The sequence below is a fragment of the Hippocampus zosterae genome, chromosome 2, assembly GCF_025434085.1.
Source record: "Hippocampus zosterae strain Florida chromosome 2, ASM2543408v3, whole genome shotgun sequence".
Classification (NCBI taxonomy): Eukaryota; Metazoa; Chordata; class Actinopteri; order Syngnathiformes; family Syngnathidae; genus Hippocampus; species Hippocampus zosterae.
Window position 1 is genome coordinate 11,831,552 of NC_067452.1, and position 15,120 is coordinate 11,846,671.

At 45.1% G+C, this 15,120-nt stretch overlaps 1 protein-coding gene across 1 annotated transcript; it reads left to right on the forward strand.

Annotated features, from left to right (window-relative positions):
• The first annotated feature begins 672 nt into the window (after positions 1–672).
• On the forward strand, positions 673–9,123 carry LOC127594718 (YTH domain-containing family protein 1-like). Its single transcript, XM_052056502.1, has 6 exons — positions 673–1,402; positions 2,414–2,438; positions 3,433–3,512; positions 3,592–5,217; positions 6,589–6,633; positions 6,741–9,123. The coding sequence occupies exons 1-6, from the start codon at positions 1,376–1,378 to the stop codon at positions 6,762–6,764; spliced, it is 1,827 nt and encodes a 608-aa protein (XP_051912462.1). The 5' UTR covers positions 673–1,375; the 3' UTR covers positions 6,765–9,123.
• The last annotated feature ends 5,997 nt before the right edge of the window (positions 9,124–15,120 follow it).

Consider the following 15,120-nt stretch of genomic DNA (forward strand, 5'->3'; position numbering starts at 1 on the left):
TGAGTTCACCCCCCCCCACCCCTCAAATTTGTCAATGTAAATGGATATGTTAATATTCGTTTGATTTCATTCTCCCATCTGATTGCATACTTGCTTGATTGATTTATTGTGAATGTACAGTATGCATCATGATATAATTAAATAATTATATCTGCATATTTATACATTTCTAATTTTGTTACCATGGTTAGTTAAAATTAGATTGCTGAAATTAAAATAACTGAACAGAAATAATTAATAATGTTATTCGAATGACTACAACACTTCGCGGCCCTCACAGTGCAGAGGTGCTCCTGTGTGGAGTTTGCATGTTCTCCCCGTGCCTGCGTGGGATTTCTCCAGGTACTACGGTTTCCTCCCACGTTTCAAAAAACATGCATGGCAGGCTCATTGAACACTAAATTGTCCGTAACTGTGAGTGTGTGCGAAGATGGTTGTTCATCTTTGTGTGCCCTGCGATTGGCTGGCGACCAGTTCAGGCTGTCCAACTGCCCGAAAACCGCTCGGATAAGCTGCAGCACGCCCACGACCCTTGTGGATCAGAAAATGAATGGACTTTGACCTAATTACCTATTCTTTCATCGGGACATAAATATTTTCAAATGGGCACAAAACCCAATTAATTATTATTATTATTATTATTATTATTATTATTATTATTATTATTATTATTATTATTATTATTATTATTATTATTGCATTATCCATTTCGCCTGGTCTCTTTCATTACGATATATGTGGTGAAATGTGATTGGATATATTTTTCCCAAATCAGTTGAAAAAAATCAAGGGCTATAAATGCGGTGAAATATAGGGTGTATTTATGTTTTAACGCTATCTCGATATCATGGATTTCATTTATTGCGGGGGTGGTGTAGAACGTCGCCCCGCGATGAAGGGGAAACGTTCGCCCCCAGCGCGGATGAGGGGAAGTGCAGCCGTGACAACGGCTCGTAGGCTTCCAAGGCCGGATGGACTGGAGCAGCCATTGGGGAAGTCTTGTACTGCACTGAGTTTTCACAGGGGCTGGCTCTCTCTCCCTGAATAAAATCGTCAAAACTTTGAAAATTAAAAAGAAAAAAAATCGACGAGGAAAGACCTCTCCACGGCAGGAGATCCCCCAGTGCCTCATTACCGGAACTTGAAAACTCCCAGGACTTCTTTTGGAGAGAGGCAAGTCGGGAAAGGCGCACAGCGGAAAAGCAGCACCACCACAACTGAGCTACTAGCGCGGCGCTAAGCGGCACTGCTAGCAGGCAGCAAGAAGTGCCAAGTACCGCCTGGCAGCTGCCAACTCGCTTCCCCACATCACGGAGCTTGAAATCCAGTCAGCGGGCCGGGCTCTGAGAGAATCCAGGAACTTGCTTCATGAATTATGTCTGCCACAAGCATTGACCCTCAGGTAGGACACGCCAAATCGCCTCGCCTGTGGAGAGCTGGACAGCTAGCCGCCTGCTAACCTTAGCGCCCGACCGACGGGGATGTGGTGGCTGCCTGCTCCTCGGAAGCGCTGGGCATCACGAGCAAGTTGGAAGCGTTCACGCAACATAAATCCAACGATAAATTGTGTCGCCAACGAAAATTAGCTTAGCTGTACACGATAAGACCAATGATACGTGCACGTTTCCGTGCTAAGAAATAAAAGTGCCGACAGATCACATCAGTATGCCAACAACGCGATCACCAGTGACTTCCCTAAACGCTAAAGCTAACCAGTAGAACGTCGCGAAATCGCAGCGTTTCAGTCATGATGTAGAACAGTGCTACTCAAACTCAACACCAAGAAGCACCCCCAAAGACATACTTAGCTCGCCGACTAGCACAAAAATGGCCAACATTAAAATACAGGAGTTGAGTAGGCCTAAATATTGATCAAAAATGAGACAGCCGTGTATTCGCAAGGGTGTACTTGTACAAGAAAAAAATCCTAGTTTTCCTCATCAAAATCCTCATTTTTTGTGAATCAACCAAAAACTCAAAATTGTTTACACGTGTACATCGAAGACTAAAGATTGAATACTACTACTTGATACTAAGAAATCAAAAAAATTACAATGAGTAAAAATAACTCGCAATGAATCAACAATGAAGTCATTATCTTATATTACATGAAAAACATTAGAATAAGGTTGGAATAAAAGAAAACGAACACATAATTTGACAGGAATCAAGTCAAAATGTTACAAGCAAAAATGCAGTTGTGCAGGAATGAAATTGCAAATCTTGCAGAGAGCTAAACACCTCTATATTCCAAGACAGTAAAGTGCAATATTACAACCAAAAACAGGACAGTGGTTCTCCTTATAAATAGTTGGGAATCACTGGTATAGTTAAATGGTATAATCAAACACTGCATGAAGATAACTTTTCTACTTTTTCTCCTCCCATCCCTCCTGTTCTCATGTGACCCCAGCGATCAAAGGGACAAGCTTCTAAAGGTGAGTTGTTTCGTCTTAATTTTAGAACCTGTACCTGTATGCTGCATGTAAAGCAAACCGTATTGTACATAAATTATTGCAGCCCAACGGATGACGAAAAGAAGAACAATTGAGTTCCTGTTTAAAATAAATCTACAAAAAAAAAACACACACACAACCATGAGAGTAGAACTTAATCACAGCATGGTCTGTTTATCGTAAAAGTTCAGAAAATTGTTCTTATGCCCACTGAGCAACAAAAAAAAGAAGCTTACCTCTCCGTCCAAAGGGGACATAATGTTACAGGATATGCGCTGTATAAGATATCCCTGGAGGCCAAATAAATACCATTCCAAATATCTGGTTGGACAACAAATTCTCAACGAATGCAATTACGTAAAGGGAATTAAAAAATCTACAACATATGTGGGGGCTGAAGGGCGTGGGCGGTTGCAGACGGGTGTTTTTTAATTATGCCACCTCTATCACAAATGGGGGAAAAAAACATCAAAAAATGGCATTGACTGATGGGTGAGGGGGGTTGCAGACTGGGGTTCTTCAAAGTTGATTCCCCCCCATACATGCACCACACACATTTTTGTTGATGGGGGAGATGGAAATGGGGGAAGGAAGTATGTGCTAATACCAGAACATTATTTTAAAAAATCTGACAAAAATATTCTTACCCATGAAAGTAAATTGTCAGTTTTTTTTTTTTGTCAAGTAAATCCATCCTCGTTGTCTTGTCGCAGCATCATCCTATCTATAACTAAGCTAGCTGGTCAGTTCGTCTCTCTGGGGTCCAAGATGGAAAACCCCCTTCATTTGTAGCTATTACAGCATGAGAGGCTAAAAGCAAATTAGCAACAGAGGCATTGATAGACTGCAGAGATGGCATTTATTGACTGACTGCTTAATAGTTTCACTTTTTTCTTTCAGGGTTTGTGTTCTTTAAAAGAAAAAAACCACACCTTTTTTTATCCAAATATATGTTGACAAAGTTGCTTTATTGCAGTGCAAAATGGTTCGCTGCATCAGAAGGAGACAGTCCATGACAATGATTTTGAGCCGTACCTCACCGGTCAGTCAACTCGGGTAAATCCCATTTCGAAAGAATCGAACAAATGAAACGTAATGTGCTAATGTTGCTCCTCTGCTCACATCCGGCATCAAGAACAACAGCTACCAGTCCATCACCGATCCTTACCTGTCCAGTTACTACGCTCCTTCCATCGGTTTTCCTTACCCACTCAGTGAGGCTCCTTGGTCCACAGGCGGGGATCCTCCAATTCCATACCTCACCCCCTATGGACCCTTGAGCAATGGCGACCATCATTTCATGCCGGACACGGTTTTCGGCCAGCCGGGCGGCCTGGGAAGCAGTGTTTACCCTCACAGGTTTAATTTTTTCCCCGAAAACCCAGCCTTCTCCGCTTGGGGGACGAGCGGCTCCCAGGGCCAGCAGACTCAAAGCTCAGGCTACGGTGGAAGCTACAGCTATCCGCCCAGCTCTCTTGGAGGCACGATTGTGCCTGACGCGCAGACGGGTTTTCACAGTGACACGCTCAACAAAGCCCCCGGTATGAACAGCCTGGAGCAGGGCATGGTGGGTTTGAAGATCGGGGGCGATGTCAGTGGCCAGGCGTCGGCGGTCAAGGCAGTGGGCTCTGTAATTGGTGGGGCCGCCACGGGGAACGGAGCCACGCCCATCGGAATGCCCCCACCCAAACCCACCTCCTGGGCAGCCATCGCCAGCAAGCCGGCCATGCCGCAGCAGCTGAAAGCTAAGGTAAAGCCGGGGCTGACCGCCCTGGGGGGGGCCCTGCCCCCACCGCCCATCAAACACAACATGAACATTGGCACTTGGGAAAAGGGACCCGTGACCAAAGTGGCCATGGCTGCGCTTCAGCAACATCAACATCAACAGCAGCAGCAACAGTCTCATGGTCTGCCTCATGCCATGCCCCATCAAGCCCCCATGCAGTCTGCCCCTCCCCCATCACTGGTGCAGCCTCAGATGCAGCCCATGGGCTTACAGCACCACCCGCCGCCCACTCAGCCCTACCAAAACCACGGCCATCCCCCGCAGGCCCAAACCCGTTGGGTAGCCCCACGCAACCGCAACCAAGTCTACGGGCAGGGAGGTCCCAGCCACGACTGTAGCGGGATGATGGGTCTGCTCGGTAGCGCAGGCTGTGGCCCCCAGACTTGTGCCAGCCAGGGACCTGGTGGCGAGTCCCACCCAGTGCTGGAGAAGCTCCGTGCCTCCCACAGTTATAACCCCAAGGACTTTGAATGGAACCTGAAGAACGGGCGGGTGTTCATCATTAAGAGCTACTCCGAGGACGATATCCATCGCTCCATCAAATACTCCATCTGGTGCAGCACGGAGCACGGCAACAAGCGATTGGACTCGGCCTTCCGCGCCATGAACGGCAAAGGCCCCGTGTATCTGCTCTTCAGCGTCAATGGCAGCGGCCATTTTTGCGGCGTGGCCGAGATGCGTTCGCCAGTGGACTACGGCACCAGTGCAGGTGTTTGGGCACAGGACAAGTGGAAAGGCAAGTTTGACGTGGACTGGTTGTTTGTTAAGGACGTGCCCAATAGCCAGCTGCGTCACATCCGCCTGGAGAACAACGACAACAAGCCGGTGACCAACTCGCGCGACACGCAGGAGGTCCCTCTGGAGAAGGCCAAGCAGGTGCTCAAGATCATCACCACCTACAAACACACCACCTCCATCTTTGATGACTTTTCTCACTATGAGAAAAGACAGGAAGAAGAGGAGGAAGTGCGCAAGGTGGGTGCACTTGCCTTAGAATCCCAAATTTTTTCGATGCACATTTGTGATCAAAATAATAGCAGGGTGTTTCAAAGCATGAGTACAGCTCAAAATTCATCGATAAAGCAATCATATTAATATCAATGGTTTGGGAACACCGCTTTTTGGAGAGAAATGTGTATACAATGCGTGGTGACTCCATACCAAAACCCAGTGGTGGTCTGAAGTCGGATGGTACTCTGTACGAAAAGTAAGGATGGAGACACACAGCCGCTGGTGTGTCGCGGCTTTTAAACATTGTGGACATACACACGTCAACCTTTAGTTGGAGACCATTACTTACTGTAAGCACTACGACCCCCTGCCAAAGCCCAGTGTGTTCTTCCAAACAACCAACCAACCAACCAACCATCCATCCATTTTCTGTAGCGCTTATACTTTTGGACTCATTTAAAACCATCTGCCTGTCGTACAAGTTGCTATGTAGTGCCGCCCTAACTAGTGTGTTTTGGCGTCCTTTCCGGCGTGTAAGCAGCCCAACTCACTTCGTCTGCCTCTGTGACAGCATGAGGCAAGCATTGAACAAAGAAAAAGGCGGTGATAAACTGTACAGCCGGCCTTCATTGCCTGTTTAATAGTTCAATTGAATGCCTAATAGCAGGCTAAATATTGTATTTTGTTCTCAAGTGCAGCATTGGGTTAGAACAGCGCATGCGCTTCTCCTACAAACATGCATCACACATAGACATGAGGTGTGTGTGAGAGAGATGTGACTCAAATCTGGAACGACTAATCTGATGGTTTTTAACGGCCTATTACTGCTTGTTGATTTTTGGATTCTGCCATAACAGCATTTTCATAGACCAGAATCTCGTACAAGCAGATCGTGCCTGTGGCAGCCACTAGCTGCTTCCCAGGAGCCAAAAAGGAGCAAATTTGGATGACATTTGTCCTGATAAACGATATATACAGGCGTGTAGGCTTTAAGATAGCGTACACTATGTGGTTGTCTGAGAGTACCGTTCAGCTGAGAGTGGCGAGAAACGGCTTGAAACCTCTTTATGGAGATTATTCATTATTTTTGTCTGCCAAACTGACGCTTAACGTTGAAGAGAGTTGAGTCACGAGCTGCTAAACAGCGCTCTCATCTCAAGGTTGTGCTGACGAGTCAAAGCCAAAAAAAAGGCCTGATTGACAGCTCATATCTTGCAAAACACGTGACTGGGGTTGTCCGTACGTCAAGGCGCCACTCTAACTTTCGAGGAAGAGTGATTGATCTTGTTGGTTATGATGGCCTGCTGTTGTTTGGAGCAAAAGCGCATAATTAAAATCAGACAAACATTCTGGTTCCCGTTTCTGCTCATTTCGGGTTTTTTTTCCCCCTCATAGACGTTTGAACCTGCTCCGACTCAGAGCCGCACTCGCTTGGATCAGGTCAGACAAACCTTTTCTCTCTATTGTTCGTGTCATTTGCATTTGACTTGTACGTTGAAACTAATGTCACTTTGTGTGTTTGTTGTTTGTTATTTTTGCCCAAACAGGAGCGCCAAAACAGGAAACAATAGCGGACGTTTATTTTTGGCTTGGTCAAGTTACACTAGGACATGATTGATTTAAGAGACGGAAGATATGAAATGCAAACAAATCCTTTGATTTCTTCTTCAATTCTGGGATTATCTTTTCTTTTTTTCTTTTTTTTTTTGGCCGTCAATGAATTTGTTCTTCCTTTTGCCTGTGTACCCTCTACCCCTCACGCAACACTTCTTGTGCAGGGATTGAGTTGATTTTGTGTATTATGAATTACTCCACCCACTTTAAAATCTATTTTGTCGAAAACAAAATATATATTTCCTTAACATCTCGCCAGACTGGTTGAGTTGTTTCCTGCGCCCACTATCTCCTCTTATCTGATCTCCTCACCTTCATCAGGGTTTGATTGTGTCATCCCAGAATAAATCTGCCACTTTATTTTTCTGCACAATCAGGAATGGCCATGTCCTATCGCTATTTGCCCACGTGGGGGCAGCGTTGGCAAGTTGTCGAGGTATAACCACCAACATGGATGGAACGTCCTAAAGGCAACTTGGAACTGTGCGATCATAAAACTTCGCTGATTTAATTTTCATTCAGATTGACAAATTCTCTATATTTTTATGTGTGCTACTGACAACGTTAATGTTGGTTTTCTGGAGCCATAGGTTGTTTTTCTTCCCACAAATTGAACTATAAACGGTGACACTGCTGGAGAAATCAGGGATCGTGTGACATCACACAAGACTTGAGACATTTCAGAGGAGGATTCTGGGATAGAACTTTAAAAAAAATCCTCCAAAAACAAGGACCACGATTTGCCCTTTTAACAGACAAACAAAAAAAATCATCAAAATGTATTGTCCACATCATGCATCCACTTTTACAATCAAACTGTCGAGCTGTCGTTGCTTTGTGTTTTGCGCCAAGAAATCTGTCACTATTCTGTCTTAATCCTCATGTGCTGTTTTTTTTTTTTGCCCCCCTAACAACTCCCACCCTGAGTTAGCCACGTCTCATTTGACTGTCATGCTAAGCTTTAATGTAGGAGCCGATATATTCATGGAGGAGGCCTCAAAATTTATAACCTATTCATAATAATTGTAACTGCTTTTCATTGAGTAAGAAAAGGAAAAAATTAATGAAAAATGGTTTGACTTTTTGTTCATTGCAGGCCTAAAATCATTGTGTCCGACACATGATGCATCTATTCTCATGACAAAACTTGAATACCCAGTCACCAAAAGTGCGTGTGTGCGTGCAGTTCGGCCTGCGCATGCCGAACTGGAACATGGCCAGTATGCCGCTCAGTAGGCTGGTGATCAAAGGTGTGAAACGATCGCTCGCTCGTGAGCCATCTTCACTTGAAGTGAATTCCTAACACTTTACGTCTCACTTTTGTGTTTAAACCCATGTCTAAATCGGAATCAATGCACATTCATTGACGGCTCTAAATGAATTTGTGTCTTAAAGGGGAGTTCAAGTATGTTCTATCTGCTTCCACTAGTCTAAACACGGAATTCTGATTGATATTGCGTTTGTGGAAAGATAATCCACGTTATCACCCATTTTTTTCCTGTACCGCCATCTGCTGTCGACTGAAATTGTTGTCCAAGTGCCTTCTACATGCAGCCAGTCATGCTTGACCTGTTTTCCCGAGTTTGGTCACGTGATGTTCGCAAAGCAAGCCCGTGGGCACTCGGACGTCAATTTCAGTCGACAGCAGACGAATTGCCCCCCAAGATAAATGAAAATAGATAATTGTCTACAGTCTTATTCCACAATATTGACAAGAATGCCATGTTCAGACTAGTGCGGGCACATACCTCGCAAAGAAAATGTTGTCTTGAGTTCTCCTTTTAAGCACAGACAGTCGTGTGCGTGCCAGTCACACTGTGTTGCTAGATCGTACGAACGTAGTCAATTTATTCTCATGAGTCTGTTGTGGACTTTTGATGCTGCAACACAATTTTGTCTGCCTGACAAGTCTGGTTTCCATGGGAACTGACCTCTTGACAACATCCCCCCAGCCCACGTCCTGTCGCCACTTTGCTTGACTGAGCTGTATATTGAAAGGCCTTCAAATCTTAGCTTGTCTCCATTCGAGTGGTCGGAAAAAGTGAGGGGTGTTGTTTTTGTTTTTACTGGTAGCAAGGGTCAATCACAGAGGTCCGCAGGTGCTTGTGTTGATGTGTTACCGGATTGACGTGCACGTTAGCGGCAAACAGCAGAGCAGTGTGATTACTAGCCATGAACAGATGTATAACATTAAATAGGAAATTAAAATTCTCTACACCACAGTAGTCATGGAAATATTGTTCAACAGATGGGGGGGGGGGGGGGGGTTCTCGATAGAAGAAATCAAGCCTTAATAAATTGCCCATTCAAATTAAATTGTTCTTGATCTCATGTGTTGTGTGTATCAAATAGCCTTAACCTCGAGTGCCCCCATAGTCTCTACTTTATACTGTATAGCCTCGTGTCGCTACTAGAAATGTTTTTAGATTAAAAAATGCATTGTTTATACATTTGGTTGAGGTCCATAAATATGACCAAAAACGTTTTCATCAACCACAGTAAACATTCTGGTGTTTCTCATCCATTCGAATGATTGCCCCTGGGCAATTATTTGATCGGTTTATTTGCTCAGGCTTGTCACGGGTGGGCCTTTCGTAGAGCTATCCGTGGTGCTGAACGACTGCCGGACTGCTCGTGGTGTCGCGAAAGGATAGATACGACTCGACGTGGATGTTTGTTTTTTATTCAACGGCTCAATGATTCCGAACAAATACCTGTAGCTAGATTTTATTTATTTTTGCTTTCAAAATCCTACAAATAACATGAAACATCTTACACTTTCCTCGCATCATTCAAACACCGGTGTCGTTTTTCAGCAGAAATAACAGAAATGATTCGGTGCAGCTCATGACTTTATTTGTCAATTAGTTGCAAAGGATCAAAAATAAACATGTTGCACTTGGATTAACTTGAAATATGCTCTTTCCGCGATTAAGCTGAAATGTATCAAAAGCTTCTTCAGTCGCTACTAACATGGAAAAGATTTTGCCACTCAAACATTACACTTGCATTGGAGAAAAAAACGTGTACATTTGGAAGGTATGAGATTTCAAAACATGGGCAAATTATACACTCGACTGAGGAGCATTCTGTTTTAAGATCTGCCTCAAAGGGCAAAGACTATTTGGTTTGAAGCCAATTTCGACTCCGGCCTAATGTGCACCGACAGGAAGCGGCCACTAGATGGCGTAGAAGGACTGATTTTTCCCTGCAGCAGGTTTTTACCACTGCAGTCGCCACTTTGAATCCCCTCAAACTCACGTGGAAGCAAAGCCATCCTGAGCTGTGGAGCCACACAAAATATATAATGTGCGGAGCTGTTGCTAGCCTCCCTACGCACTGGAAATGTCCGACATGGAGCTAAGAGTTGACTGTAAAATGTTCGAGGCGACGGGGGCGCGAATGCAACCTCAAAAAGTTGAGGATTTGAAGCAGTAACAATTACGCATTGATCAGCAGCACGTCTTCAATAGAACCTATCGTGACGTGCCAAATCACATCTTTTCCTCCTCATTGGAAACTGCACGTACGCATTGCACCGTTGGAACGGCAAAGCAACGCGCACCGCGCACGCAGTGTCAGCACACCGACAACCCCAACCCCACTCACACTGCAAGTTGAAGGGGGTCAAAGTAGGGAAGCGTAAACCTTCTTGACACATACGAAGCCATGTCGATTCCTCTCTTGGCATTCACCGCGTGCCTTAATTGTTTGGACATTAAATCAAGGTCCGCTGTGAACACGCAGAGTGACAACCAGTTCTTAGGAGGCACAAAAAACGGTTGGGAAACGGGGTGTACGCCAGCCTCGAACCAAAGTCTACCATGCAGCTTCTGCCCGCCAAAAGGAGGATGCGGGCACACACGAACGCACGCGTCACCATGTGAGTGACAAACGCACGTCGACGACGAAAGGGGATTTGGCGTTCAAATCTGGCGATCACAGCACAAACGTATACACGTAAGCAATTCGAAAGCCGATTTACAGCCCGCACAGGCAATAATGCGCCACTTTGGATTCAACGTCATGCTACGGAGGCGCGACTGCGCCACCATTCGGCACACCGCGTTGGGCAAATAATGCGCCGAACCCCCCCCCCCCCCTCCACAAAAAAAGTCTACACAAAAAGCATATTTGAGCCCTTTTACGCAAAACTTCTGCTTTGTCGCGCCTCCAAATCAAGACCAAAAAAAACTGCCAAGAGAGCTGGCATCTCAGCAGCGCGATGCCTTTTCTATTCGAAGTCATATTATCCGTCCCGCTGCGAAGATTACTGTACGTCCCATTCAGTTTGGCTCGAATGCTCCGTGACTTGTCCAGTGTACAAGGTACCTCCTGGTCTAAAGGCTACTTTTTGGAAAATGATGACTGTGAGAGCGGGGTAGATGCTGGCGTCTTCCCCTCTTCGTCCTCATTAAAACTCAAGCGGTTCCTTTCGAATGCCTTCTCGACCCATTTTGGGGCTCCGGCCCTGCACGGATGCTGTCCCTTTTCTTTTCTTGTCCTGTGTCCTCTTCTCGGTACATCGGGTTGTGTGATCCCCCGTCTCCCGGATTACAGCGCCCCGCTCTTCCCGTCCGAGCCAACCGCGAGTCTCATGCTGATTGGGTGTCAGCGCAAAAGGATTACACGGGCGCAACGTGACGTCATGCACCCCGACCCAGCCTCCCGCCTCCCCCTCCTCAGGTCCTCTCCATTCAAAGCAAATCTCATCAGCCCCGAGAACGTCCTTGAAAACATTCTGCACACAAGCACCGGCGCATATACGTGCTACGTGCATGCAGTTTGCTCCACATTCTGATCGTCCAAATATAACACGATCCTGACCCTATATCACTGCACGGCGTCGTCAAGCACAACCCCAAAACACACACTCACCGTTGTGAAGAAAAACGAAATCAATGCAAATTTAAAGGACGTACTTGCTACGCCAAGGATTTTGGAGCAGATTATTGACTTATTTTTATGACCCGCACATTATCGCGAGCCACAATCACGAAATAGGATGTTCCATTGAAATAAAAATGTACAATCGTGGGTTTCAGATCCCCACTATTAGGTGAATACTGTATAGTCATCTCAATGATTTTGGAATGGATGTTAGCTCTCATGAATGTTTGACTACTTCAATGCAAATACAACCAGTCTATAGTTACGTGGACGTCCAGCAGGACTCGATTTGTGCCCGGGAAGCAGATGGAATTCGATTTTCACATTTTTTTCCCCTCGTTGCTGTCGACGAGCTTGTGTCCACCTCCCACGGCGTGCGAACAAAAGAGGACCAATCCACAGCAGCGCTTGGCTGCTATTTACTCTCCGTTCCTGAGCCTATAGAATCGCAAATAGCATGCATTCTAACTCGGGCTCATGCAATGATTAACTATTTTAAAAAGCATTCCAACTGGTCGCCTCCTTCCCCATCTACATCTCAAAACCAACTGCCTACATTTACATTTGACGCAAGGCCTGCTGATTCCCCATTGGCAAAGCTCAAAATAACGCAGAATAACATGAGAACGCATCCCGTGCGCCCCCCCCCCCCCCCACATACACACAAAGAGGAAAAATAAAAGTCCCATGTAGGCCGAAATCCTTTGTTCGTGTCGTCAGTCTTGAGGTGTCAGCTCCATCGTCATCCTCACAAGTAGGTTGGCGCTCGTCTTGTCCCTTTTTGCGCGAATCAAAGCTCTTCTATACGCAACAGCACCGCGTCGACATTTCATCCCAACAATCTCCGTTTTGCCAGCTGGCCGTGCACGCAAAAGCGACTCGCGAGAGTTAGTGAGTGGGTGAGCTGGAGTGCAGCTTTTCTTCAGCGGCCTCCTCTTAGTCCGCTCAAAGAAGGGGGAGTTGTCCCCGTGCATTACAATGACACGCAGCCCGCCATTCATTCGGCCGCTGCCGTCTAACGGTCTTTGGACAGCAAATGCACCCCCATCGGGGGGTCGCAGCCCCCTCATAACCACCCCCAATCTCAATACGCAGAACCCCACAATGGCCCAACAAAAGAGAGAGGCGAGTCGCCCCCAGTTGTGCTATAGCAGCGGCCCCTGGACTTGTGAAGTGTGCTGCATGCGAGGGAAAATAGTCCACTCACGCAGCAAACGAAAAGATGCTGCTTGATATCTAAGATTGGGCGATTAAAAAAATAATTAGAGGATTGACTGATCTAGAACATAAAGGTAAAGAAAACATTGACCAACCGAGAGGAAATGGCACAAAAGCCAGCTGCGGTGTATATTGCACAACATCACAATTAAAATAATGTTAAGAATTTAACAACAGCCATCCGAACTCCCAGGTTTATTCTTTTGGAATTATCCATGTTAGCGTGTCCTTTTTTTGTCTCTATACTGGACATTGCCAAAGCTTCCTTTATTTTTTATTATTATTTGTCGTTTCAAAGTATAGCGTCGAAGTGACTCCTTTTCTTTAGATTTGAATTTTTAAAAATATAGCAATCTCTCCTCTGGCAGCAATTGTGCAATAATATTGTATTAACAATACAGTTGAGATTAATATTAAGCATTGGAGTAACAATAATATTAATAATAATAATAATAATTGGATTGGATGAACTTTATTGTCAAATGTACTGTACGTGTAACATCCAGCACAGATGAAATTTCTTCCCTCTCAACATAAAACAAGATAATAATAATAATAAAATAAAGTAATAAAAAAATTAATAATAATGGAGATATGTAGCCGAATGGGAGGTGCAAGTGTGGACATTTTGCGGTTTCCCAGGAACATCATAACGATTTTGCAAATGCATTTGAAGGCCCGAGTAGGCACAGCTGGGCATCTGCAGCTTCTGCTTCTATTCATCGGGAGGAGGGAGAGGTCACGAGGAGCTGCGACCCGGCAGCGCGTAATGCAGACGCATATCATCTTCTATATGTTTCTTTTTGCTTACTCACCCTCCCACGCATGCACCTGCTGTCCCAAAACGGGGAAGTCCGTTTCTTTTTCGTTTCCTCTCTCATTTTTGGTCAATGAAATACGTAACCCTTATTTTTTTTCCGTCATAACTTATTTGCAGTGCACACTGAAAAAATAGTGAGCTCACTTATACAAAAGGGACTTCTTGTGAGGACAATTGAGTTGTTGAAACATTTTTAAAAAATGTGCATTCAACTTGCGTTTACTATTTCACCAATCAGTCCTATAATCTTTGAGGTTATTTGGATAATGTTTTTTTTATGGGTGTTACCTATTAGATTTAAGGACCTAAAGGACTCCCGTGACCAAATTATTATTGGGATTTGGACTTAACCGGACAAAATATTTGTGATTAAACAGATATGCCCGCGTCGATCTTAAAAATAATGTTAGATATTTAGTGTAAAAGGATTAAGTCAAGAAAAGAAACAATTTTCCGTTGCGTTTTCTTTCCCCTTTAACCCTCACACACACTTTTCTACTGCCGCCGATATTTGTTTGGAGAGTTACATAAAGAGGTGTAAACATTTCGTAAGTGCAAAGAGCCAGAAGGACCCTTTAGCATTGTGCGCGCGGAGAAAGAGAAACACGTTGACAAAAGAATCCATTGTTCCTTTGCGAACAATCCAAGGGGCCCGGTAAGCTGTCCTCCACGATCAGGCCGCTGGCCGCTGATTTCAATGCAAGGGGCCCCTCCAAGGAGAAATCCACATTGCAAGCAAGTCAGCGAGTTGGACCGAGCAGCGGCTTCGCTTCGAAAGCTTGCAACTGCAACCTCCGCCAGCAGCGCGGAGGCGACGTATTGCTGCACCTGTTCCGGACGCAATGTTGTGCTCCTCTGCTTGCAGGACCACCTTTTTGAAAAGCGTCATCACACACTAACGTGGACAAGTAGGCACAGGTAAGGGACATGCTGGCGGAAAAAAGGGCCATCGTGTACATATGTTGAAAAAAATGTGCACCTTTCTGTTCGGACGGAGGAAGCCTTTTTGAAAAACATTTTTCTGTGACTATGGTGCAGCCCATATCTGAAATAAAATGACACACGCACGGACACAGACCCGCTCACACGTATATATTTCCTATCAATAATGTGTGGCACTTGAGCAGCGGAGAGCGTCAGTGCTAATATGGAGAATACGGTGGTCCTTGATGTTGTCTGACAAATGTCATGAGCTGCCTCCATTGATCTGTTGCCTACTCATTAGCTGCACATATATTGCACTATATACAGGTAGTGCAATATCCGAAATCCTGATGTGTGTGTGTGCACAGTTAACAACTTAACCCAGAAACAAACGTCATAGGAAGGCATGAAGAAAAAAAATACCTCGTTGTGTATTTGATGTTTATTGAATGAAAGCAGAT

Bases quoted from the DNA above. Each gene is read 5' to 3' on its own strand.
- LOC127594718 (XM_052056502.1), top strand. From the start codon at position 1,376: ATGTCTGCCACAAGCATTGACCCTCAG. The intron at 2,439-3,432 runs GTGAGTTGTTTC...GCTTTATTGCAG, and splicing joins AAAGGGACAAGCTTCTAAAG to TGCAAAATGGTTCGCTGCAT. The intron at 3,513-3,591 runs GTAAATCCCATT...TCCGGCATCAAG, and splicing joins TCACCGGTCAGTCAACTCGG to AACAACAGCTACCAGTCCAT.